General features: G+C 41.0%; 2 protein-coding genes across 4 annotated transcripts; one reads left to right on the plus strand and one right to left on the minus strand.

The window, feature by feature from the left end:
- The first annotated feature begins 251 nt into the window (after window positions 1-251).
- Window positions 252-10082, plus strand: LOC111662472 (uncharacterized). The gene is made up of 14 exons (XM_023416342.2): window positions 252-824; window positions 1484-1639; window positions 1765-1883; window positions 2390-2561; window positions 2703-2821; window positions 3391-5146; window positions 5423-5482; window positions 5591-5766; window positions 5845-5939; window positions 6819-6946; window positions 7061-7244; window positions 8712-8829; window positions 9020-9089; window positions 10030-10082. The coding sequence occupies exons 1-14, from the start codon at window positions 344-346 to the stop codon at window positions 10047-10049; spliced, it is 3654 nt and encodes a 1217-aa protein (XP_023272110.1). The 5' UTR covers window positions 252-343; the 3' UTR covers window positions 10050-10082.
- cd9r (CD9 molecule related) lies at window positions 10081-18587 on the minus strand. Of its 3 annotated transcripts, none has more exons than XM_023416348.2 (9): window positions 18457-18587; window positions 18090-18254; window positions 17697-17802; window positions 17477-17574; window positions 15449-15523; window positions 15222-15323; window positions 14680-14775; window positions 14446-14529; window positions 10081-11545 (listed from the first exon to the last, which is right to left on the minus strand). In XM_023416348.2, exons 2-9 carry the CDS (start codon window positions 18153-18155, stop codon window positions 11456-11458), a joined length of 717 nt encoding a protein of 238 aa, XP_023272116.1. In that variant the 5' UTR covers window positions 18156-18254; window positions 18457-18587; the 3' UTR covers window positions 10081-11455. The 3 variants fall into 3 exon arrangements, with proteins under 3 accessions (XP_023272116.1, XP_023272114.1, XP_023272115.1); XM_023416346.2 differs by having other exon boundaries at window positions 10081-12613; XM_023416347.2 differs by having other exon boundaries at window positions 10081-12613; window positions 18090-18190; window positions 18457-18573.
- Between the last annotated feature and the right edge of the window lie 4401 nt (window positions 18588-22988).

The following is a 22988-nucleotide window of genomic DNA, read 5'->3' on the forward strand; positions in this document are numbered from 1 at the left end:
CAGAAACAATTAAAATAAGCGTGTATTGCATGAGAGATATCAGTTACTCCTAATTACCTAATTATCTATTTGCTTTACGGGGTTGGAGACCCCGTGCCTTCATTAACAGCAAAAAAATGTATTTATTACCTTGTTTTATGAGAATTACTTTACTAGAGAGAGAGAGAGAGAGAGAGAGAGAGAGAGAGAGCTTTAACACCTCTTTTCCTAAACCAGCCACCTACAGAGCACGTGACACCATGGCTAATTAGTGAACAGGTGTGTTGTTAGGAAGTCTACTAAAACCGCTGCTGCTGGTCACTCGGTCCCAGTGTTTTGGTGCACAAACAAAAACGTACAGGAAATGCATTTAAAACAAAAAGGACACTGCGTCGGTGTCCTGCTCCTCTACACCATCACAACAATAAGTTCACCGTCAGTGGGCCGGCGCGAGCCTCCTCATACCCCACAACCCAGCTCTCATTTGGATCTGTATAATGTCAGGAACCGCGATTTAACGACGGCAAGCCCGAGCTATGCCCCCGGCCCAGAGGGCAGAGAGCGGCAGCACCAAGTCTTTGCCCACCTCGGAAACCCGGACCGAGCACACACAGCCGAAACCTCCGGAGGGAAACCTGAACAGAAAATGGCGTCTTCTTCAAGTGGCCAAAGATTCAAAAACCACCAGAAACTGAAGCAAACTGAGGAAGACTGGCTTGACTTTTCCAATGAAGACTGCAGCGAAGGAAAAGTTGAGCATATAATTAAAGGAAATTTTTACATTATTGGTCAACTTAAAGCAAACATCCCTAACCTGGGCTACCAATCAGATTCTGCTGTTTCAGGTAAGCTAATTGGCCTTTCCTCATAGGGTCCTGTGTCTGACATTTGTTAGTGTTTAGTTTCATATTTAGTTGTTAATTAGCATAATAATGTACATTTAGCAGTGCTGTATTCTGGACTCTGGTGTGTGAATTTAGGCAAAAAAATCTTGATGATCCCATCCAGACATGTTTTCAGACTTCAAAATTTGTGTTTGTTTTTATTTTCCATTAAAAAAAAATCACTTAAATAGGTAACTAGAGGATTCAAGTTTAGTACATAGACATTTGCAACCTTCAGCAGATAAATAATAACAGTGATGCTGTGCCAGACATGGCACAGTAAAGGTCAAACAGTCAAGTAAAGTAAAAATATGCAAAACACTTTTTTAGTGAAGGGGGACTTTAGTAAACATAATAAAATATCATCCTTTTATTTGGCTGTTTAGACAGAGTTAAAATATGTTAAAATGCTTTATTGTAATGCAGCTACACACTGTTACCTACTAGAGGTCACATTTTTTTTAATATGTAGTAAATCCTAAACGGATATGAATAAAGTAAAGTATTTAAGAAAGAAATCTTGTTCTCTTAAAAACCCCATTTATAAAAAAACAAAAAACATGTCAGGGGAAAAGACACTTGTTCTGTGAACTCGGAGGTGGTTTGTTTTTGTTTACCAGTCCAGGCTCAGGGAGGCCAGGGGAGGAGCAGAGGTCAGCGGCTCAGGGGCTCGGAGGAGAGCTGGCAGAAGCTTCAGCCTGTGGTGGAGTGTGGAGACGATGCCATGACCCTCGTTGTCAGGAGGAGACGAGCTGTACATCTACTGCTGGATCGAGGTGAGGCCACAGCTTCTCCATCTGCAAACACTCTATCAGCTCTGTCTGGGTTAGTGACATTGGTATCCATAGCTTAAATGTGAAGTGAAATTAAGGTTTTGTTTTGGTTTCTATTTGTGTCTCAGGGAATGAGTCATCTGTGGCCCTGTCCCAGCTGCCACCTCATTGTGGTTACTCTGTTCAAACCACATGGCGAGACCTCAGTCTGATGGCTCACTACGATGCCTGCCATGTCGCACAGGAGGTAGGGGGATCCAAACTGTATAAACCAGTCAGATTCCAGTACACACACATTATTAATCACTGCTGACTTTTACCAAATAGCCAGTTCTGCCTCAGGACCTCAACACACTCCGAGCATCAAAGATCCCGTCGTTGGAAACAGTTATATATGTGAACAAGACGGGTCACGTCTGCGCCCTGATGGGGAAACTTCCAGCCTTCATTTTTTGGCCTGATGTCAAACCAGAGGCGGCCCTGACTGGCTCCGGTGCCCCAGCGATGCAGCCGAGTGCCTGCATTTTCATTTTGCCCTGATCCCTAACAGAGACTGCTGATTTTGATTGATGGAAAATCTGGAGAAATGTTGTTTACTTCTCATTTCTTAACCATAGCTCAGAGTTAAGAAGAATTATGCACTTCGTACACTCTTACGTCATCAAGATGGTTCATTATTTTACGAGAAAAGCTTCTTCCTTGAACATAGAGATGTCTTCTCTAATATAAAAGTAAAAACGTGTGTGTGTTCAGGATGACAGCTACGTGTTGCCTCTGCTGTGGAGGGGGACTCCAGTCGAGATGTCCTGTCCAGTCTCTCAGACACAGCCTCACGCCACGGGCCTGCCCTCCCTGTGCTGCTTGCCGTATGGTATGACCGTCACAGTGCAGGGACCGGCTGCTGCAGAGGAGCTGAGCATAAATGGTAAACACCCAAAACTTAATTTAAACTCTTCTTTTTATTGGCCTTCAGCTCACTCTAATTACTTTTTTTTTTTTAAACTTTTCTTTCCTGACTTTAAAATAAACACAACGGTCGTTTTTTCTTTCTCCCTTGTCACTTCAGTGAGAGGAGAGTGGAGCCCTTTGGTGGTGTTAGCTGAGCAGTGTGGCTACGTCCTGGACACACGAGGTGCAGAGACTGTAATCACTGCTCCGTACCTTACATGTGGCATCACAGTGAAGGTGAGGTGAATTTCAGAAAATGTATCGTAGGTGGATACAGATTGTGCTTCTCAGTATGTGAACGTTTTTGGGTTTTTTTTTTTAATGGAAACATTTGAGGGAATTTCAATTTAATGTAATACACTGAAGGACTTTAAGTCAATACATTTCCACTAGAAAACGGAATCAAAATATCTTCAAGAATCAAAATGATCACCTGTCATCAACTATTAATGAAATGTTATAAATTAAATAAACTAATTCACCAATCATCACCAAAATCACCTGAAAATACTTTGTGAGTTAAATAGAAATTTTTATATATAAAACAAGAGATTTTATCATTTTAACCACTAAATGCCCTCAAACATTTACAGAAATGTCCTAGTACATCCCTGAATCTTCACCTCGACTGGTGAATATGGACGTAGTTAACCTCCTTGCACAATATTCATAACTGAATAAATCCTTGAATGTTTACAACATTTCTAAATATTGAGTTCACACAGAGTTCAGACATCTACTGTGAAGTCTAAACAGAATTACATCTGTTAAATTTCTAAAAAAATATATAATTTCCCCCCCCCCAGGATGGAAAATTCACACTTTCTCTTCAAATCGGAGAAAAAAGCTTCACACTGTCCTGTCCTGTCTCTCCCGCTGAAGAACTGCCGCTAACCGGTCAGCCTCTTGTCAGCGTCCCTCATCATCTGAGCAGGGGGCTGACGAAACCGCTACCAGAAACCCTGCAGCCTTTTCCGTGGGCCCCGCCTTTCTACCTGGCCCCGCTTTACTATCCTCACCCCACATATCATCATAAGAACCTGAGACCTGATGTTCACGATGCACATAACCCTCCCACTCCCTCATCTTCAACTCCTGACCCTGCGTTTGTTCCGCAGCCTCTCCCTCCTGCTGATTCCCAGCCCGACTATCAGGAATACGACTCCCACCAGATTCCTGTCGGGGAGTCCTATGAACAGTTGGCTGCACACGGTTCTCTGTCGTCTGCGGATGAAATGGAAGATTCGGGACGGCTGTATCAAGATCTACAGCGCAAACAAGGACCTCCTGTCTCGGGTGTCTCTGAGAAGCACGGCGCTGCACGTTCTCCCTGCTCGGCTACTCCAGGTCGAGTTGAAGCGCCTTCTCTCGGGCCTCCCGGCTACGCCTTCAATCCGTACTACCACTACTACCATCACCCCAAGATCCCTCTTCCTGGCCCTGACCCTGATCCAGGTCCTGGGGTTCCTGAAGAACTCTCTTCAACTAATTCTCACACCCGTGAATTTCCTCTGTTGCCCCCCAACGTCCAGCAGTCTGAGGCCGACTCAGGCCAGGTCCCTCAGCCTACGCCTGACGCTGCCTCTCATCCTTACATCCCTCCTGCGCCTCATGCACATTATCCACAGTCTTATCCGTACCACCACCACCACTACTACTATCACTTCCCGCATATTGCAAGAGGCGAGGCTCAAAGATTGGCTCCTCTACACACACACAACACGGCTGCAGAAACAAATTTGCCTGATGATCACCCACTTTCTCGCTCATCAGTGCTTCCAGTTCATGACGACTACAGTGTGAATCCCGACGTAGATCAGCCAAACGCAGAAGAAACGGTTGATATTGAAAACTACAGTGCAGATCGGATCAAAAATCAGCTGTCGTCTGAAGCTGATGATGTAAACCCAGAACTGGAAGACAAAAAGAGAAGCTCTACACCTGCGTCTCCTGCAGTCCAACCTCGCCTCCCACCCTATTACTCCCCTGAACCACACCCCGTTGCAGCACCTCCTCCTGAACAACCCTCCTCGCCCGCTCAATCCAACCGTAATCCCCCTCCTCACCCACACAACTACCACCCTCACTATCACCTCTATCAGAGGTATTATGCACCTGAAAGTTTACAGAGTAGAGCTTCAGACCCTCCGCTCCAATCTTCTTCCTCTTCAGTGCAGCATCCATCCGGTAGCAAACATCAAACCACTGCTTCGCCCACAGAATTGACGTATGATGTTCAAAATGGCCGCCTACATCCTTACTACTATTACTACTATTACCACCTCTACCAGCCAAAAGACCCCAAAGACGACGGGGACCTTCATCCTGCGGACGCCACGGGCTCTGAAAAAGAATCTTCAAAATCTGAATCTCAGCTTCCCTCGGACTCTGACGGCGGCAGGATGGATTTACTGGTTCATGCTCCTGAGGCGGGACATCCCAGCATCCCTTGGCCACAGCACAGTCCTTTCCCCAGCCTCTACTCCCATTATATGAATCAGCAACATCCACGTCATCCTGGTGGAGGAGAAGCAGAAGAGAGGCCGGGTAATGAAACAAGAGGTAAGGTGTTTTTGTTCAGTTATGTTCATCTTTCCGGGTTAGTTGACGTGTCCTCTGTGCTGCACACAGATGTGTAGAGATGGTGTCTTGACCTCAGATCACCACAGGGGGGCAGACGGTTGTTCAGAAGGTCTGGTGTCTGGCTCCAGCTGTAACCTGACACCTGTACAGCATTCATTCTGACTCATTCTGACATAAATTCAGCCATCCTCTGTTTACTGTTGAAAGTATAACTAGCTCTCCTCTCGTTGTTTATTCTCCTTTTTTTACACGTAGATCGCCTAAAGGCCGACACACACACGCCCTCTGCCTCGCCCTGTTCATACCCTGTGAAGGGTGAGTCTCTCAGAGCAGAAACCTTGTGGAGACACGTCCACCTGAAATTAAATAATGATAAAGAAAATACTCGTGTGTGTGTGTGTGTGTGTGTGTGTCTCCCAACAGACTGTACAGTGGGACAGCATTTTGTCTTTGCGATGCCTGACTCCGTGGTGGAGCCCACAGTGGCCCCTCTTGCTCATCCCTCTGAGAGCAGTAATGTATCCTGCGCTCTGCAGAGGCTGACCTCTGACCCTGACGTCTACATCGTGCCCCTGGACGGCTGCGGAGTAAACAAACATGTAAGGCGCACCTCTGTGGTTGCAGTGATGCTGTCCACAAAGCTCTGTCTTTTGACTGTAATGTCGTGTCCTTGTTAGGTGTTTGGTGAGACAGTGGTTCATCTTTTGGAAGTCCAAGGTTTCCACTCTCTTCAACAACACCACGACTCTGCGCAGGAGTTCTCTCCTGTCAGGTATGTGACCTCTGTTGGCAGGTATTTATTCAACAGATATGTTTCCCGTCAGTGTTTTTATTTCAGAGGGAGGTCGGAAATCTCATTTGGCTTTGACGTCAAACATTTGCAATGCAAACGCCTTGTGCGGCTGAAGTTTGTTCTGTCATCCTTCCCTTTGGAATAATGACAGAACCTTTGATCCGCCCTCAGCCGTTTGAAAGTGGATTTATTTTTTTTGTTTTGTTTTTAATTTATTTATTTTTAACTATAGGCCTACCGATCACTGTGAGTGGCTTCTACTGACATTCTCTCTGTGTGGTGGAAATTATTTCTGCTCTTTATTCCATTGTTTTATATCAAATTTGTTCTTTTATCTCACCCACAATGCACTGGGCTTAAAACCAAAGAATCCACAGGGGTCCATGAGGGACAGCAGTCTGGTTGTGCATTAAACACATTTGTCATGAAATTTTTTTATCTGATCAGTTAAGATGCACAAATTGAATAAGAAACAATATTTACAAATTTACTCGTCTTTTCACTTTCTCATTAAGCTTTCTAACGCCCGGAGATCGAGCTCATACACTGACCCTGAAGATCACAACGGGATTATTTGACCTTCATTTCCTGTAATTAGACATAAACCAAAACACAAAATAGGAGGAAAAATATAGATTATCCATCCCTTTAACTTCCACTGATACAAGACACTTTGACAGGTATTCACATATACTTACATATACATTCACAAATGTTCAGAAATCACATCTCACACACACGCGCACACACACACTTGCACTAACAGATATACCATGAGCGTTATAAAACAGCTCTCTGCATACGCTGTGTCTTTTTGATTTGTTTCTATGGACCAACATCTTCTGTGTTGATCCCCAGGCTGATGGTGGAGTGTAGTTCCTCCCCAGGTGCTCCGGGTGAAGCGAGGCTCCATGTGATGGATCAGCCTCCACCTCCCATTCATTCTACACCAGCCACCATCACTGTGCAACTGAGAATTGCAACAGGTGAACACTTTTCTTTCCGGTAATCTCATTAAATGAACTTGCACGTCGTACCTCCTTTGACGGTTTAATGTGGCGTTTACAATCAGTGAAGCAGATCTTCTTCTTTCCTCGTAGACGAGTCCTTCACCAGCTACCACCCTGAGGCTCACCTGCCTCTCAGTCTCATGCGAGGCAGACCCCTTTATCTTGAAGCGAGACTGCTGGACCCCCCCCCAGGGCCGGACCTGGTGCTGCTGGTTCACTCCTGCCTGGCTTACACTCACGCTCCGTACACCGGCTGGATGTCCATTTACAATCGGTATGTTTATACACAGAACATGGAAAATAAATACAATTAATTTAGATTAATTGTTTAAAACGTCCCCAGTCTTTGGTGTCTGTGTTTGGACTAACCAGGATCAGAACTTTTCTCCTGGTGTTTTCAAAGGATTATGTGAAATGCTTCTGCGGCTCTCGACTGTTGTTAAGTCACTTGTGCTGATTTCCCCCCTGAATGTTCCTTTATTGTCACAAAGCTCGAGAGTTTAAGAACAACCAGCTATTTTATCTTTTTTGGCTGATTAAACATGTAAGACAAGAATGCTTTGCACTGTTGGCTTAGTGTGTTATTACACTACACGCTGGTCTTTATCCACACAGTAGATTTATTATGCGACTGTTTGAATCCCTCGCGCAGCTGCAGGAGTCAACAGGCCGTGTCGGTATATTATAATCTGTTCTCCTTCATATGCCAGTATATTTTTTTTTATTGAATTTAGATGAAATCCGAGCAGCTGCCTGCGAGTTAGGGAGAGGATTATTACCCTTCTAATAACAGACCTAATCCCAGGATCACACCACACAGTATCACAGTGATGATGGCATGATTTGGCAGATGCTGGGTGACAGATCAGGGGTGTTGAATCCAGCATGGCGACTTTGTTCCATTTCCTGTAGTGACTGATAACGCTGCATCTACAAACAAACACCTCAAGGCTTTTGATGGAAAGACCAGAACGTTATTCTTTATTTTTGCCACTGATTTCTGCTACTTCATGCTTTGTGAACAACAATACAAGTGAACTTCACACAAATTTAGGCATTGTTGAGTCCAGATCCATATATAACCAAACAGGACTCGCGCATTCGTTTGATGAAGTATGCAGGACAACAGATAAAGTCCAACACGTCTAATCTATTAAAAGTATAGTCAAGCATATAAGTTTGAGATTGCTTACAGAGCTCTGGACTCACCTGCTCTCGTCTCGCCGGTTTAAGCAGCATGCAGTACTTTCTTGTTTCAGACATTCATTCTTATACACACAGTCTCTGTGTAACAGGGTCACGCCGCCTCTTCTCTCCTCACACCACTCTGACCTGAACCTGTTATCTAAACATGTCATACTTGTACTTTCTTGTCTGTCCCTGTACATCATTCTGCAATCTCAAACGGCAAACAGGGTCACAATGTTCATAAACAATCATAATCATCAGTTCAAGGCTGATTTGCCTTTTTAATCATACAATGCATACAGTAGTAAACATAACATATCCCTTCAGCATGGAGAAGATTTAATTCTTACTTCAATAACCTATCTAATTAGCAGATGACCATTAAAGTGACAGGGCACATGCATGTTCATGGATTTTTAAAATATCTCATGGCCTGATCTCTAGAGCCACCCTCAAGACAAACTTAACATTTGTAAAACTTTGCACTCTTTACATTTAATTTTTGGTTGGTGTAAGCAACCTAACAGTCCTGTCACTGCTGTGTGTTGTTCAGCTTCAGCAGTTACGGTGATTCACAGCTGCTTTCTTCCCCCCACACCATCTGGAGGATCATAATCTCCGGCTTCCTGTCCCTGCCCTCAGACAGTTCCTCTTACATGGAGGATCCAGAGGTACCGCCCACTTAACAAACTCCCACAAGTAAACACTGACTGTATTCATGTCTATGAAGTGTCTGATAATGTGCTATTTTTAAGGTTAGGCCTCTTAAAGATGAGTAAACTAAAATACAGTAAAGTGTAGACTAAGATTACTGTAATTACATTTAAATGTGTTTCCTGTTTTCTATTTTTACCCCCCCAGATCTACTTTTTGTGCTTGACAGAAGTGTGCTCTGCTGCAGGTGGTGACTGCACTGTCGGCTGGAGCAACAGTAAGTAGCTACTAGTAACAAGGTTCTTATAAATATATTCATTATAATTTGGACGTGTAGGTTTGAGGAAGTGGTTTTTTAGAACACTTCCATTTTTTTCCACTTGTTACTCAACTTTATGGTGTGTAATCTCTGAGTGTCCTCTCAGAGTAAAATGTAGAACTAATAAATAATGATGTAAACTAACACAACTAAATTTTGTCCAAATCTGTGACTCATCCAGTAGTGGAAAAGAGTTTGTGGGAACTTCTGCATTAGTGTTAGGTTGAACTATTGCACCAGCTCCATGGGGTTAAAGTCTGGAGACTGTGTCTGCTCTTCCATCATCTCATATTTTTTTTTCCTTCTAATGTTTTGCCTCATTATCTTGCTGTAGGATGAACCCGACCAACCAGTCTGCCTTCCTTTTGTGACCTGTCTTTTTGTGATGGCAATACAGTATTGTTCTAATAATGCATCAAGAGGTTGTAGTAACAGTTTGTTCCGACACTGCCTTTGTACAGACATCAACAAAAGTTACCTAACCCTCGTACCATTAAAGGTTATTCACTTAAACTGTTTAAAAACTATAAACTACAAAAATGGGTGTGTTCTAAAGTGTGTGTGTGTGTGTGTGTGTGTGTGTGTGTGTGTGTGTGGCCACCCTGACAACTCAACAATTGCTGCACAGATGCATTCGTTTGAAATACATAAACTATATTACGACCACATAATTTTCATTCCCATTATCCAATTAAGTCGTTAGACTTCACTTTGCATTCCAAGAAACCAGAGCTTTAATAGCAGGGCACGGCTAAAAGCCACAGCCGCAGATGATGCTACATCAGAATCAAACGGGGTGAAATCATGACAACCTGTTGGTAAAATGTGTATTCTCAGAGATATCAGTGTTGAGGACACATACGTCACATACAGTAACTTATTTTTGTTTTCCTCACAGGTCCCAACGGTGATGTGTGAGCAACGAAATAAACACACTTTTACAAAACTGCACATTTTGTTTTGTTATTTTATGGAAACAAGTGCACAAGTGGTGTCAAAGGAGAGAAAAAAACAAAAATTGGAATATTTATTTCTAAAATTGAACTTAAAAACAATATAGTGCAATGTAATAGTTCGTACTAACATTACAGAGAGAAAAGGAGCACAAGCAGTTCAAGGCTTTCAGCTTCAGCATCTTTTTTTTTTTTTCAGTAGGACACTTAATCAGGAACAGAAACCTGAGGGAATGAAAGTTGAACTATTTATTTTTAATAACAAGGTGCTTTCCTCAGCAGCTTGAAATCTTCATAAAGTCAGTAACAGCCTCAAACAGAAGCTGATGACTGAGTTAAGGCCTGCAGAACATTTCTGTCGCACACAAGAAGGTACTTGACTTTTTTTTTTTGCCCAGTCCTGCGGCCTTTTGAACACATCATGAACAAAGGAAATCAAGTGGAATGCCTTTTTTTTTTTTTTTTTTCATTAACAAAACAACAGCAAATAAAAATTACTTTAGTACCAATATAACTTTACACCTCTACAGTAATAAAATAAAGAGTATCAACAAAGTGAAGCCAACCATCCAGTCATTAAAACCCTGACAATCTTAATGACCGGTGTGAAGATGATGCAGCACAACACCTTTAAAATGTAATGAACTCACATTTAAAGGTGGCAACAACGGTCCAGTAAACCTTACATATAGACTTATGATTTTAAAGAAAATGATCCCTTTAGTATTCATACATACATCCCTAACACAAATATTGGTGGTATTTGTCACGGCTCAGTGAATGTTGAACATGAAGCAATAGAAAATAGATTTTTTTTTTTTTTTCTTTTTAAAAAGCACAGAACTTGAGTAAAAGTATTAGTGCTGATGTCATCATGTCACAAAACACTGCATATTAAGAGAACTGCTAAAATGTGTAACAGGCATGTGAACATTTGTTATAAACAACCAGTCTACTATCCTCCCCAAATTAATTTGTCATTAAATGGATGTGTTGTTCTGATCGTCAGGTTACTACACACACAGTGTCACAGTTTCTAGTTGGATGAATAATGGCTAATTGTGAATAAGATCCATTTCACCTAGGGAATAAAAAATACTTAAAAAGCACAATAAAATACTAATGTTTTCTCTGAGCAAAGCAGTTGTTTGGTTTTGTTTTGCAGTTTCAAAACAGGTCAGATTGTGAGCTCAATGTAATGTTTCAGGATATAAAAATGCAATTTAACACACTTCTAGTTCAAATACTAGTGTGATCACATCAGTAGTTGACATACAGAGGAAAACCTGTAAACAATGATTTGCTGGTTGAGCCTGAATTCCAGCAATGGTCTTGACTGATGAGGCAGGAGGGTTAACTGAATCCTTTTCTTTAGTACACAGTCGAATAGTAGGCAGCGACGTCCCGACTGGTTTTCTTGATCTGTTGCAGGAGGATAATGGTGCAGACCAGGGCAGTAATCTATCATGCAGACACACAAGGAGAAGGGGAAGTAAAGAGCAGTGACGGCACAAGGAGCTGTGAAGTGAAAAAAGAAAACTCGCTTCCTCCTCCTTATCACCTCCAGGATTAAACCAGCCACACAATGAGTAAGTGGGAGAGAGGTTGCACTGAGGCCCCTGCTACTCGTCTGCATGCAGCCATGAACAAGAAGCTCGTGTGAAAATGAAAAAGGCAAGATGTTCAGTGAGGAATAAGTACACAAGTAAAGGAAAAATCCAGTGGCTGTAAAGTATTCTCCAGCTGCAGATATCAATTTGTAGAGGGAAAAAAAGAGACTGAACTGACTTGCTGGGGAAAAAATCTGTATGTTCTTTGCCAAAAAATAGAAAAAAATTTTAGTAGCAGTTTCTCACACTGGTGGAACGGACAAAAAATATTTTGAGGAGAGAGGAGTTAATTTTTAAGTGGCTTAGTGATGCACGAATGTTTAAAATGTGCTAATAATTATTAGCTTAATTAGAAGCCTGTGTGTGTTCTTTGATTTAAAAGATGTCTGCTGTCAATTTCACCCACTGTAGCTGTGCTTGGAAAATCTTGGCATATCATTAGCATTTGGCTAATTATCTGTAGGAATGAGGAAAAATATGCCACCAACACAGATGTTATCATTTCTGTTTCTTAGGGCTCTTGGGGGAGATAGTTCCTTTAAAAAAAAAAAAGGGAGTTGACGACATCCTGCAGTGACCATGCTGAGAAAGGTGGGTAAAAAATATATTATGTTTGTATTCTTTATGCCAAAGCATTGTGGATAAAAAAAAACAAAAAAAAAACAATCAAGACAGCATTACAGTGAGAGTGAAAGCTGGTCTGAGCGCACTAGGCCTGAGCCACAGGGATGTTGGCCACAGTGAGGGGGGTGAATGTGACCGGGTCGTGGTCAGGGTAGGAGGTGGAGACAAATTCATGCTGAGATGGTTGAGGGTTAGCGAGGACAGGGGTGGATTGAGTCAGGATGATGTACTGAGGCGATGATGCAGACAGGCAAATCTTTCTACTAAGCGTCAAGCTGCAAATCAGAGCTATGATCTATATGAACAAATGATCGGGAGAATGAAGGAAAAGAGAAAAAAAATAACCGGGGCAGGGGGAGGGGTTTTGATTGAGAGAGACAAAGGGATGCAGTGAGTAAAACACGGTTGTTAACTTTATAATCAACACGAGCAAAAGACAGAACTGAGCTTGTCAAGGAACATGCAACTGAATGAAGCAGGCTTTTAATAAAGATATTTGTCACTTTCACTGTCGCTGTGTTTTAAATGTAATTTGATGCTAATTAGGCACTTAATAGCTTTACAGTATGTACTGTATTGTATGAAGTGTAACTTGTATGTTTGCAGTACAGTATGAATGATGCTCATTGTTTTGAGTTTTTAATCCATTTCACTAAATGTTAGTGTAGGATGGTCTGTAGCCATGCTAACGTTAGCACGCTAACATGCTCAGAATGACAATGCTAACATGCTGATGTTCAGCAGGTATGCTCACCATGTTTAGTTTAGCATGTTATTATGCTAACAACTATTAGCTATTAGCATCGCAATTAATTGCTATGAAAAACGGCTGCAATGTAATTCAACATATGTTCAAAGTACGGCATGTCACTGACAGGTTTCGATTGTTATTATCACTATTATTATTATTATTATTATTATTATTATTATTAAGTGTCTGACAACATTATGGAAAAGGACCATGACATAGATGGGAGCAAGATCCTTTTTGTTCAAACAGAAACAGCCGATATGTCGCTCTGTTCAAAGCCGCCGCACTTATATGACATAAACAATCATTTTATCTTGCGCAACAGTTGCTGGTTTAACGTTGCCTCGATTCGTTAGTTTGTTTGTCTTGTGCAACTTTCAGTGGTGGAAGAAATATTTTAGTGAAAGTACCAATACAGCAATGTAAAAATATGAAGTGCAAAGTTAACAAATTGGCTTTAGCTAATAACAGCAGCCCTGGTCTGTCTGCAGCAGCTCTCCCTGCTCTTGAAACAGCATTTTTCTTGTGGAAAAAGTGCTTTGCTGATTTCTTCTCCTATTCGACTGGAAGTGATCATCCCATCAGAATGATCACTGTAATCACTATGGTCTGCAAAGTGCAGTGTGCGGACAGGACTGTTTTCATCAATTTAGCACAACAAGCCACAACTGCAGCGTGTCCCTGTCAGGCAGTCTGTGGAAGCTTCATTCAGTGTGGTGTGTCATTTTGTTGCCACAGTATAGAAATGAAACAATCTTTTAGATAATAAGCAATGCTTTGTGTGCTCCCACTCTGTATCGTACAGCTCTCTCTAACTCTCATTTAAGTTTAAACTGTGGTCTCCCTGCACCAGCTCACATCCCGTGAGATTTCAGAGCGAGACTTTTCCTTCAGCGAGACGTCAGTGACATGTGAGACATTTGTTTATTTGCGTAGGAATCCTATCCATCATGCTGTCAAGCACTTAAAAACAATCTGATGACAAAATTTCTAATAACAAATCGAACAAATTTATTGGATTATTAAAAATGAAAATGCAAATTAATGAGCCATTAATATGAAATGAGTGTAGACTCTGATATTATCCCTCTATTTGATGTTTTTAGAGACTCACACACTGCCTCAGTTTTTGTCCCTGCAGGCCACTGTAACCTATTTGACTGTGAGCCCAGACCACAGAAGCACAGACCTGTATCTGTTTTCTGACTGGCTGCCTTATTTGGTACTTCTACAGTATATCTCTAATTTGCATTTCTTTGCACTCCATGATGTACTGCAGTGTACTTTGATTCCTTTATGTTCAATTATTTTGTTAAATTAACTTCATTCACTGTGTCTACGCATTAGAAAGCGCAGCGTGCGACACGTGTACTTACCAGCAGAGCTCCAGTTCCAAGGAAGATGCCCATCACGAGTGGCGCTTTACTGTCAAAGACGTTTGTGATGACACCAGGACAGTTCTGTAAGACGACCAAGACAGGAGACACTGTGAGCACCTACTGTGCTGTAGTTGACAGGTCCAGCTTTCTCTTAGGTGAAATCAAAACAAGACGTCACACATATTCCTACCAACTTCATTAAATCGGCTCCATTTCTTAGCACCAACTTACGGGCATGACGAGTTTCTCCATGAATCCATCTGGTTTAGGACAGGTCTGTTTAACCACCTCTACCAGCGAGATCCCCGTGATTCCACAGCAGTGAAGCTACAGAGCAGGTGGAGGAGGAGGAAGAGGAGGAAGGGAGATGAAGAACGCTCAAAGAAGTCTCAAAATGAAAAATCAATGAGCAACAAAACCTCATATCTGACATTTAAAAATGATATTCTCAATACATGGAGGCCACCAGTGTTAACAATTAAATAAATAAATGAGTACTGATGAAGTTTTTAATGATGAATTATAATAATTTCTTCTTGCTGGTCATTTAGATATTTTACACAGTTTATTTGTATTATTATTTATTCAATAATAAAATAATATTTCTTTATTTATATATCAAACACTTTGGAATTCCATATAAATAAACTGTTCAAAGACGTAGAAGGATTCAGCTTAAAAATCCTTGAGTACAAACTCCATTAAAACAACAGCTTAACAGTAAAACTGCATGTTATCAAACTGGACTGAAGGAATCGTCAGTCTGTGCTCACCATGTTGTGGATGAATGTGAGAGTGACACCAATTCCTGGATCTCCTCCGCTTATATACAGACTATACAGGCTATTGTAGAACTCTGCAATGTTCGCTCCAACCTAAATTATGAAAATTAAAAAACACAACACCGTGGTTAGAAATATAAGGTATGTACAGGTTTTTGATTTGACTGTTTTCCATCCCATATTGCCGTTCCTCCCCTCCCTCTCCGTTTCCCTCTCACCTCATATCTCCTGGAATAAGCAAGCACTCCGACAACAATTTCAGCTCCGGCTAGAATGGCCAGAAGGGCAGAGAACTGAAAGGAGAGGGAGAACTCAATAAATCTTAATTAAACGACTTTAATGAAACAGATTATTAATCTGATGAGCACACAGGAACAAGTAAACAAACAGCATAACACGAGGATATGCAAATATGCTTGTGTTTGTTTTCACCAGTAGGAAGAACACTTCACCTCATTGCACTTATAAAATACGAAGTGTTTTAAGAAGCAGTGTTTTCACCTCATGTACCGATCATCATCACTACTGCTGACTGACTGCAGTTACTAAAAGATGTTCTGACATGTTCTGTCTGATAATCTCCATTAAAACGTGCACGGAGAAGCAGGCGGTTTCTTCCCTTGCTGCTCGCCTAGATCCTAATATGACCGTCATATTAACAACTCGGGGTAAGACAGTGTTGCGGTTTGTTGCTGTGAAAATGTCTTCGCTGCACTACTTTTCTATGGCACGGCTTGTTTTGTTCCTACAGCACACAAGCCTTCTCAGTCTTCTGCCTCTGTGTGCTATGTAACAGTTAAGGAATGTCTCTGAACTTTACCAAAGCGAGACTGTTGCAAGTCTATGAGATAAAACTGGAAAATCCCATTAAACAGCATATCAGAGGTAGAATAATAAAAGCGTTATTTGAGAAGTTCTGGCAGGTCATCCTCGATTTTCAACAAATTTTGTGCATGTTTGATGTTGCGTCATACTTGAATCCCCCTGTTTGATCATTTATTAGCGCTTGTTGTTGGGGATATCGAGTCGCACCACCCGACTCACTCTTTGTGTTTAAAAGAGCGTAAATCTTGTCACCAGCAGAGAGGATGAGGAATGAAAACAAGAGACTGCTGGGGTGCCAAATAAAGACAAAAGGTCAAAAGTGCAGAATCCCGAAGATTCAGAGATCTCACCGGAGGGAGAGCAAGGAGGAACTAAAAAGATCTCCTTACATTCCCCGTTCCTCCCTCGCAGCCATTATTCTCACTGGTGTGTTGTGGGTGTTTCTCAACATGAAGCTGAAACAGTTTCGATACTTTGAGGATAGAAATCGAGAGAAAATATGTGTCTGCAGGTGCCAGGAAATGAGTGATCAAAGTATATAGTGGTATATAGTCTGTTACTTTCATTTAAGAATTACAACTTCTCTATATTGGTTTAAACCTTTGTCCTTATAAGTCAAACCTCAGGGAGTGGCTGATTTACAGTGAATACAGTATTCATTCAAGTTGCACAAGCAAACAAAGTGATCTCAGACCAGCGAACATGAGAGAACTACAAGGTAAATGGAAATACAGAAACTTTCTAAGAAAGCCCCGCATCAGTTTTTTGTGGTTTGCTTGCTGATCGTCTAGCTATTGAAGCATATTATTGAAATCAATTTGAATCCTCAAGGTTATTTTAAAGTTGCTTTGCATGTGTTGTTGATTCGTCTTACAATTACACATGTAATATAGTTATGTAGAGATCTTGCTGGAGGATGTGGGGGTTGGGCATAGCACCAAAACAAAAGTCTCTTGCACCAGCAGTTTTAGTCTCTTGTGTGTCAACAGTCTGTTCATTCTGACTAAAAATGATTCCTGAAAATTCTCTGTGAAAAGCAGAAGAGGTAATCTAGCACCTTTTTAGTTTTCTTGGTTCCTAATTTTAAAAGACAGTACGTGTAGTTTGTTGTTCTCTGTCGGCATCCGGTTTCCTGTCTGGAACCACAATAAGAGAGAACTGGTACACTGGTTTCCTTTATTACCTCGTCTTGGGCCACATCTTATACACGTATACTCATTTTTTTAAATTGTCTGTTGGCACACTATTTCACCTATAAATAAAAAAAACTTGGCCAATTAAGTAGTTGCTCAAATTGTTGAAAACAGAGCTCTGTCACAAGATTTTTCAGAGAAATGTGAATTCACTTTACACTTCACATGTTTCACAACAGGAAACCTGGCTGTTGTCCAATCACTGTGGATAGAAAAAAAACATCTTACCACTTGCAGAGCACATTTTTTCTCATTGCAGGCACCGTAGTCTCCAAACATCACCACGATGAGCATCACTGAACCCAGAGCTATCAGCACCGTCACACCTGATGCAAGAAAGACCGAGACACATCCGTCATCAAATATGTGCAAGAAGCAAAAATATCTTCATGCTTTTTTTTTTTTTTTTGGGAGAAATAGCACAAATTTGGATAAAAGACAATCTCACCAAAAATAAATGTCTCTGTGTAGGGGATATCCATTCCAAAGATGCCTCTGGTGCTATTGCTGAACCTCAGCCACAGGCCTAGACCCAGGAAGGCAAAACCCAGCAGCTGCCAAACAGGAAATGAAAGCATTTCAAACCACAAAAATACAATGGAACAGAATGCCACTGTTGCAACAAGCACAATTAATCGGATGTTTTTTAAAAACAGAAAGAAAGAAAAGAGGATATTCTGTATTTCTATTTTTAGTTTCTGCTGTAGAGACAGTCAAGAGACAGGATCTGTATTTTTGTTTGTTTGTAAACAATATCTTGCAAAAAAAAGGAAAAAACTAATACAGTCAAATTTATATAATAAAAAAAATAATAATATAACTAAATAAATAAAATTCTTACCGCAAAGATGAGGTTGAAAAGGATGAGGATATATTTGCAGACGATGCCACATCCATCCAGTGCCATGTTGACCAGCGGTTTGTCGGGTGCACTTAAGAAGTCTGTAGGATGTATGAACGAATTACCTCAACACTTCCTGCAGGCCTGTTGCGTCGCAGGTTACACCTATATTCAAAACACACACGAATACAATTTCTGTAACCGCTTAGTTTCGATGGTCATGCGGTGTTTAAGCTGTAAATCCGGTGTTAAGCTGTTACGTTTAGACGTTTTAACAGCGCTCTATCTTTTTTTTAAAAGATATTACAGCCTCGAATGATGCAGCAGCCATGCAGAACAGAAAGTTAACTACACATTAAATGCATACCTGTGTTCGTAGAGGGCTTCGGCACTATTTCCTCTTTGGGCAGATAACCGTGAAAATGCACGAGCAGGCAACAGATCCCAAAATCTAATGTTGCTGCGTGTCTAAATCTGCAGCCTCTATCTGCGTCACGCCCCGCCTCTTTGATGTCGCTCAGTGTTGCCATTGGCTGAAAGCGGTGAGTGACGCGATGTAACAGCTATGAGCAGATGGGGGGGCGCGCGGGGGTGGGTGGGTGGACTGCAGAGGAAGGAAGGCAAAGTGAAACTTTGGGAAACGAAAGCCATGGGAATGTAAAATTCTTGTTTTATTCTTGATCCAACATGACTCACTTTTCCCAGGAATTCATTAGCAAATAAAGGGCCAAACAGTGTTGCAGCCCACTCTAACTCGTTATCATTTCTCTGCTAATTTTCTACAATTTTCTATTTTTCTACAGAGGAAAAAATCTCCCTAGAGGTCTTAGTTTTTGAGATACCTCCACCCGAGGTAGAACAAAGCACAGCCGTGTTATTCCCACATCTGTGATGTGTCTATTTTATGAACTGGGTGGTTGTATAAAAAAATTTTACTGCAAAATCAGTTTAGTTGGATGATATTTGGATTTGGATCCAGCTGATACATGCAGTGAAATAAGAAAATCACAAATGCATCTGACTATTTCGAAAAAACTTAAACATACATTGAATATAGGCAGGGACTGAATAGATTACAAAAAAATAATTCTATTATACAGAATATATTCCGTAATTTTAAAAATAACACCAACAATTAATACAAAATGTAATTTACAAGTACTAGCAGCTGTGTATCTGTTAGAAACACTCTGTATAATAACATCTTCACCTTCGTGCATGAAGACAAAAGTGAAGTCAAACATGCTGCAGCTTGCATCATACAAAAGCAGCAGATGCAGGATCAGTGTCCTTACACCTGATGAATACATTCATCATGTGTCTTAGTGAGGTGGGTGGCGTGTAGCACTACTCTCGTGTCAGCCTCCTCGTGATCTTGTCTCTTTGGGTTTTTCAAACCCTCCAGCAGAGACGATTGTCTGGTCTTTGTTCAGTCTATGTGGTTCTGGTGTTGGGATGTTATTGCAAAACAAATGCAGAAATTATGGCTTTGTTTCCACTATCTGTGAGAAATCTCCTATAGTTTGGCACTTTTGTAATTCTTTGGCCCATCCCCATCTGCTTCATGCCTTTCTCTGTAATTGCAGTTTTGATTCTCGTCATAGTGAAACTTAAAACCCAGCTGAGAACAAAGGAACGAAACAAAGCACAGTCACTTCACTCCCTCTCTTGCATGCATGATCTATACCACAAGACAAGACAAGCTCCAATAATGCGGTTGTGTAAGTAACACCTAGACCACACACTCACACAATAACTATAAATTATGTGAAAGGACAGTAGTAGGTCAATGCCCACTCACTGTAAATTCTGTACTCCTGGCTTTGTTGATTTACATATTCTTCTTGTCAGCACATTCAGTGATAATTCACGTCATATAATGCTGTTACATTTGTTTAAACTACTGAAATCTGAAAATGTGTAGCAGTCCACTTGCATTACCTCTGTGTTTACCCTTCTCTGTGCCATGTGCCACATCCAGAGGCAAGAAAACGTCAGTGAACCCTTTGGATTTATCCTCATTTATGCATAAATTTGTCCTAAAATACAGTCAGATCTCCATCCAAGTTACACTTATGAACAAACACAATCTATCTTAATGAATACCACACAAATCATTGTATTGTTCTTTTCCATAATGAATACATTGTTTAAACATTCACAGTGAAGGCTGGGAAAAGTATCTGAACCCCCCCGGCTAATAACATCCACAAAAGCTAATGGAAGTCAGGAGTTATCAAACATGGAGTCTAGTAAATGAAACCAGATTGGAGGTCTGGGTTACAGACACTGATTTAGAAAAAAGCAGATTGAACATTTTGAGTTTGCAGAAGAAACATCTGCTGATGTGAAACATGCCACGCATAAAAGTGACCTGAGAAGACTTTATGGTTAAGAATTGTTGATTTGCATAAAGCAGAAGAGGGTGACTAAGTGATTTTAACTTTTACCTGAAGTTTGTCAAAGAGCAGCTTGACATTCCCGAAGCTACTGGGAAAATGTTTTACGGACCGATGAAACTAAGGTTGAATTGTTTGGGAAGAACGTGCAGCACTGTGTGTGGTGTGAAAAGGGTGAAGGAGAAGCTGGGTGGAGGGAGCATCATGATTTGGGGCTGCCATGTAGAAACAGAAAAAACATAATTTGTGTTAAGTCAAAACATATATGAAATGTAAGAAGCACTATAACTTAAATGATAAGAACTTGGTCAGCTGTGACACGATGGCCAGCTGGACAAATCTTCTGTATGCGTCAACGGTTAAAAAGGTTTTTTACAAAATCAGTATTTGGCAGAATCAATGTTTTAGCTTGTGCAATAAACATGGCTCAGGGTCATGTTCACAACTTTATCAATGTGGTGTTATGTGTCAAACTCAGTGTTAACACATAAACTGCACAGTGCAAGCTGTCACACAAACATTTTAAATTAGCTTGTAAACTGAAGTGACCTGTACAAATCTATATAAATATATACAGTATATATATATATATATATATATGTATGCAAAATGTACAAATGTAAATGAGTGTGGCCTCTGCTGGCTTGCATGGACATGCAATTAACGTGTGACTATTATTTTCTTGATTAATCATTTTGTCTAATGAAATATCAGAAAATAGTGAAAAATGTCCAACACAGTTTTCCAGAGCCTCAGGTTCCTTCTTTAGATGCCTTATTTTATATTAAGTTTTTCTAAAGATATTATGGTTACTCTCCTGTATAGTGAAAAAAAGTAGCAAATCTTCAAACCTGAGAAGCAAAAATGAAAAATGACTGAAATTAAGAATCATTTATCAAAATCATGTTGGATTTTCTGTTGATCTAATAGTTTCTGCTCCAAACTATCCATTGAGCGCTGCCCGACATCTCTCAGACTGAAATTGGAGGTGTTAAAGTGACTGGTGTGACAAATGAACCTCTTCTTCTCTAGTGCTCTCGTGCGCACAAACGCACTGACTAACTGTGAAACGTCTCATCTACAAAAGTATGCAGAGCATGAGTTCAAAGTAAATGGAGAGAAAGTGAATAACCCTAAAGGGCAAATATGACCAGTATAAGAAAGTAAGTGTGCAATGTGAGGACAACAGGAGTGATGGGAAAATTAAAACTGGAGGGGAGATACACAGTGCCACTGAAATACAGATGTTCCCACAGATACCATGGTGTATTTTTCCTTACCAATTTCTTTTGGTGACCTGTGAGGTCTGTGGCTGTATTAAGAGAGTAATGGCTTCTGCTGGCTCTCGCAGCCTGTGTCAGTGAGACAGGCGGCTGTGTGGAGTGATGTGACCCCACTGCCGTCCATCATTGCAGGTTCAGTGGGTGGGGGGTGGGGAGTGGGGGGCAGGTAGCAGGAGAGAGATGGAGGTTGATAGAGTGAGTCACAGAAAGGGAGAGTGAAAAGCACACACACATGTGCAACACACTACACTTTCAGCTGCTCCTTTGCACACACAAACACACACACATACACACAGTCGCACACATTTACACACTGGCAGTTGGCCTAATGTGACAGCAATCATCTGTCCTGAAGCAGGCAGGTGAGGAGAGGAATCGGTGCCTATTTTATTGCACTGGTGTGTGTGTGTGTGTGTGTGTGTGTGTGTGTGTGTGTGTGTGTGTGTGTCTGTGTCTACACGAGTATGTGTGTGTGACAGCAAAGACACAGTATTTCTCTTTTTGATGCATCCCTCGTCTCTCAGTTATTGCTGCTTTGCCACCATGAAGCTTTCAACACAACAGCAGCCATATTTGATTAGTGTTGCTTTTGTTTGAATTATATGACAACAATCTCACAGGAGGGTGCTGAATTTTTTTCTCTATCAAGATGGAAATGTTTCCCTTCAGACGCTCTGTCGTTTAAGAGCCACTAGGGGGCGCAAACACATTACCAAAAAAAAAAAAAACCCACAAGTGGACTGTAAATTATTCCACCAAAATAACCCAACTCAAGAGACTGCAGGTGCCCGCTCGCTGCTCTTTCGCTTTATTTGTAATTATACTTCATTTCCCTCCCTGTTACTTGAGGTTATCAGGAGCTTTTATGTGCATTTACTAAGCCATGCCTATAAAAACACACCCAGGCTATAAATACAATGGAATTGATGATGCGCATTTGTTTAAAGATTGTCAGAAGAATGCGAATACATTACATAATTTCTAAAACTGGGAATCCATTGTCTTTTTATTTATTTATGTAAAAACACAGTCTATAGACATATTGTGTTATGACACTGTGTTGCAGACATTGGCTGCAGCTGACTCACTATAATAAATATATTTATAACTTCTGCTTATGAATGTAAAATATATTAGCCTGTATATAATATGCAAACTGTTTTCTGGATTCCAACAGTAAAATGTGGCCTTTATTTTATATACTTAATATTTGCCTT

The sequence above is a fragment of the Seriola lalandi genome, unplaced genomic scaffold, assembly GCF_002814215.2.
Source record: "Seriola lalandi dorsalis isolate HSWRI2012SDOR001 ecotype SW California unplaced genomic scaffold, Sedor1 jcf7180002054563, whole genome shotgun sequence".
NCBI lineage: Eukaryota > Metazoa > Chordata > Actinopteri > Carangiformes > Carangidae > Seriola > Seriola lalandi.

Bases quoted from the DNA above. Each gene is read 5' to 3' on its own strand.
- LOC111662472 (XM_023416342.2), top strand. From the start codon at position 344: ATGCATTTAAAACAAAAAGGACACTGCGTCGGTGTCCTGCTCCTCTAC. The intron at 2,562-2,702 runs GTAAACACCCAA...TTGTCACTTCAG, and splicing joins AGAGGAGCTGAGCATAAATG to TGAGAGGAGAGTGGAGCCCT. The intron at 5,767-5,844 runs GTAAGGCGCACC...TGTCCTTGTTAG, and splicing joins GCTGCGGAGTAAACAAACAT to GTGTTTGGTGAGACAGTGGT.
- cd9r (XM_023416346.2), bottom strand. From the start codon at position 18,155: ATGGCACTGGATGGATGTGGCATCGTCTGCAAATATATCCTCATCCTT. The intron at 17,803-18,089 runs GTAAGAATTTTA...CCTGTTTGGCAG, and splicing joins TTTTCAACCTCATCTTTGCG to CTGCTGGGTTTTGCCTTCCT. The intron at 12,614-14,445 runs GTAAGTACACGT...TTGTTCATATAG, and splicing joins TTGGAACTGGAGCTCTGCTG to ATCATAGCTCTGATTTGCAG.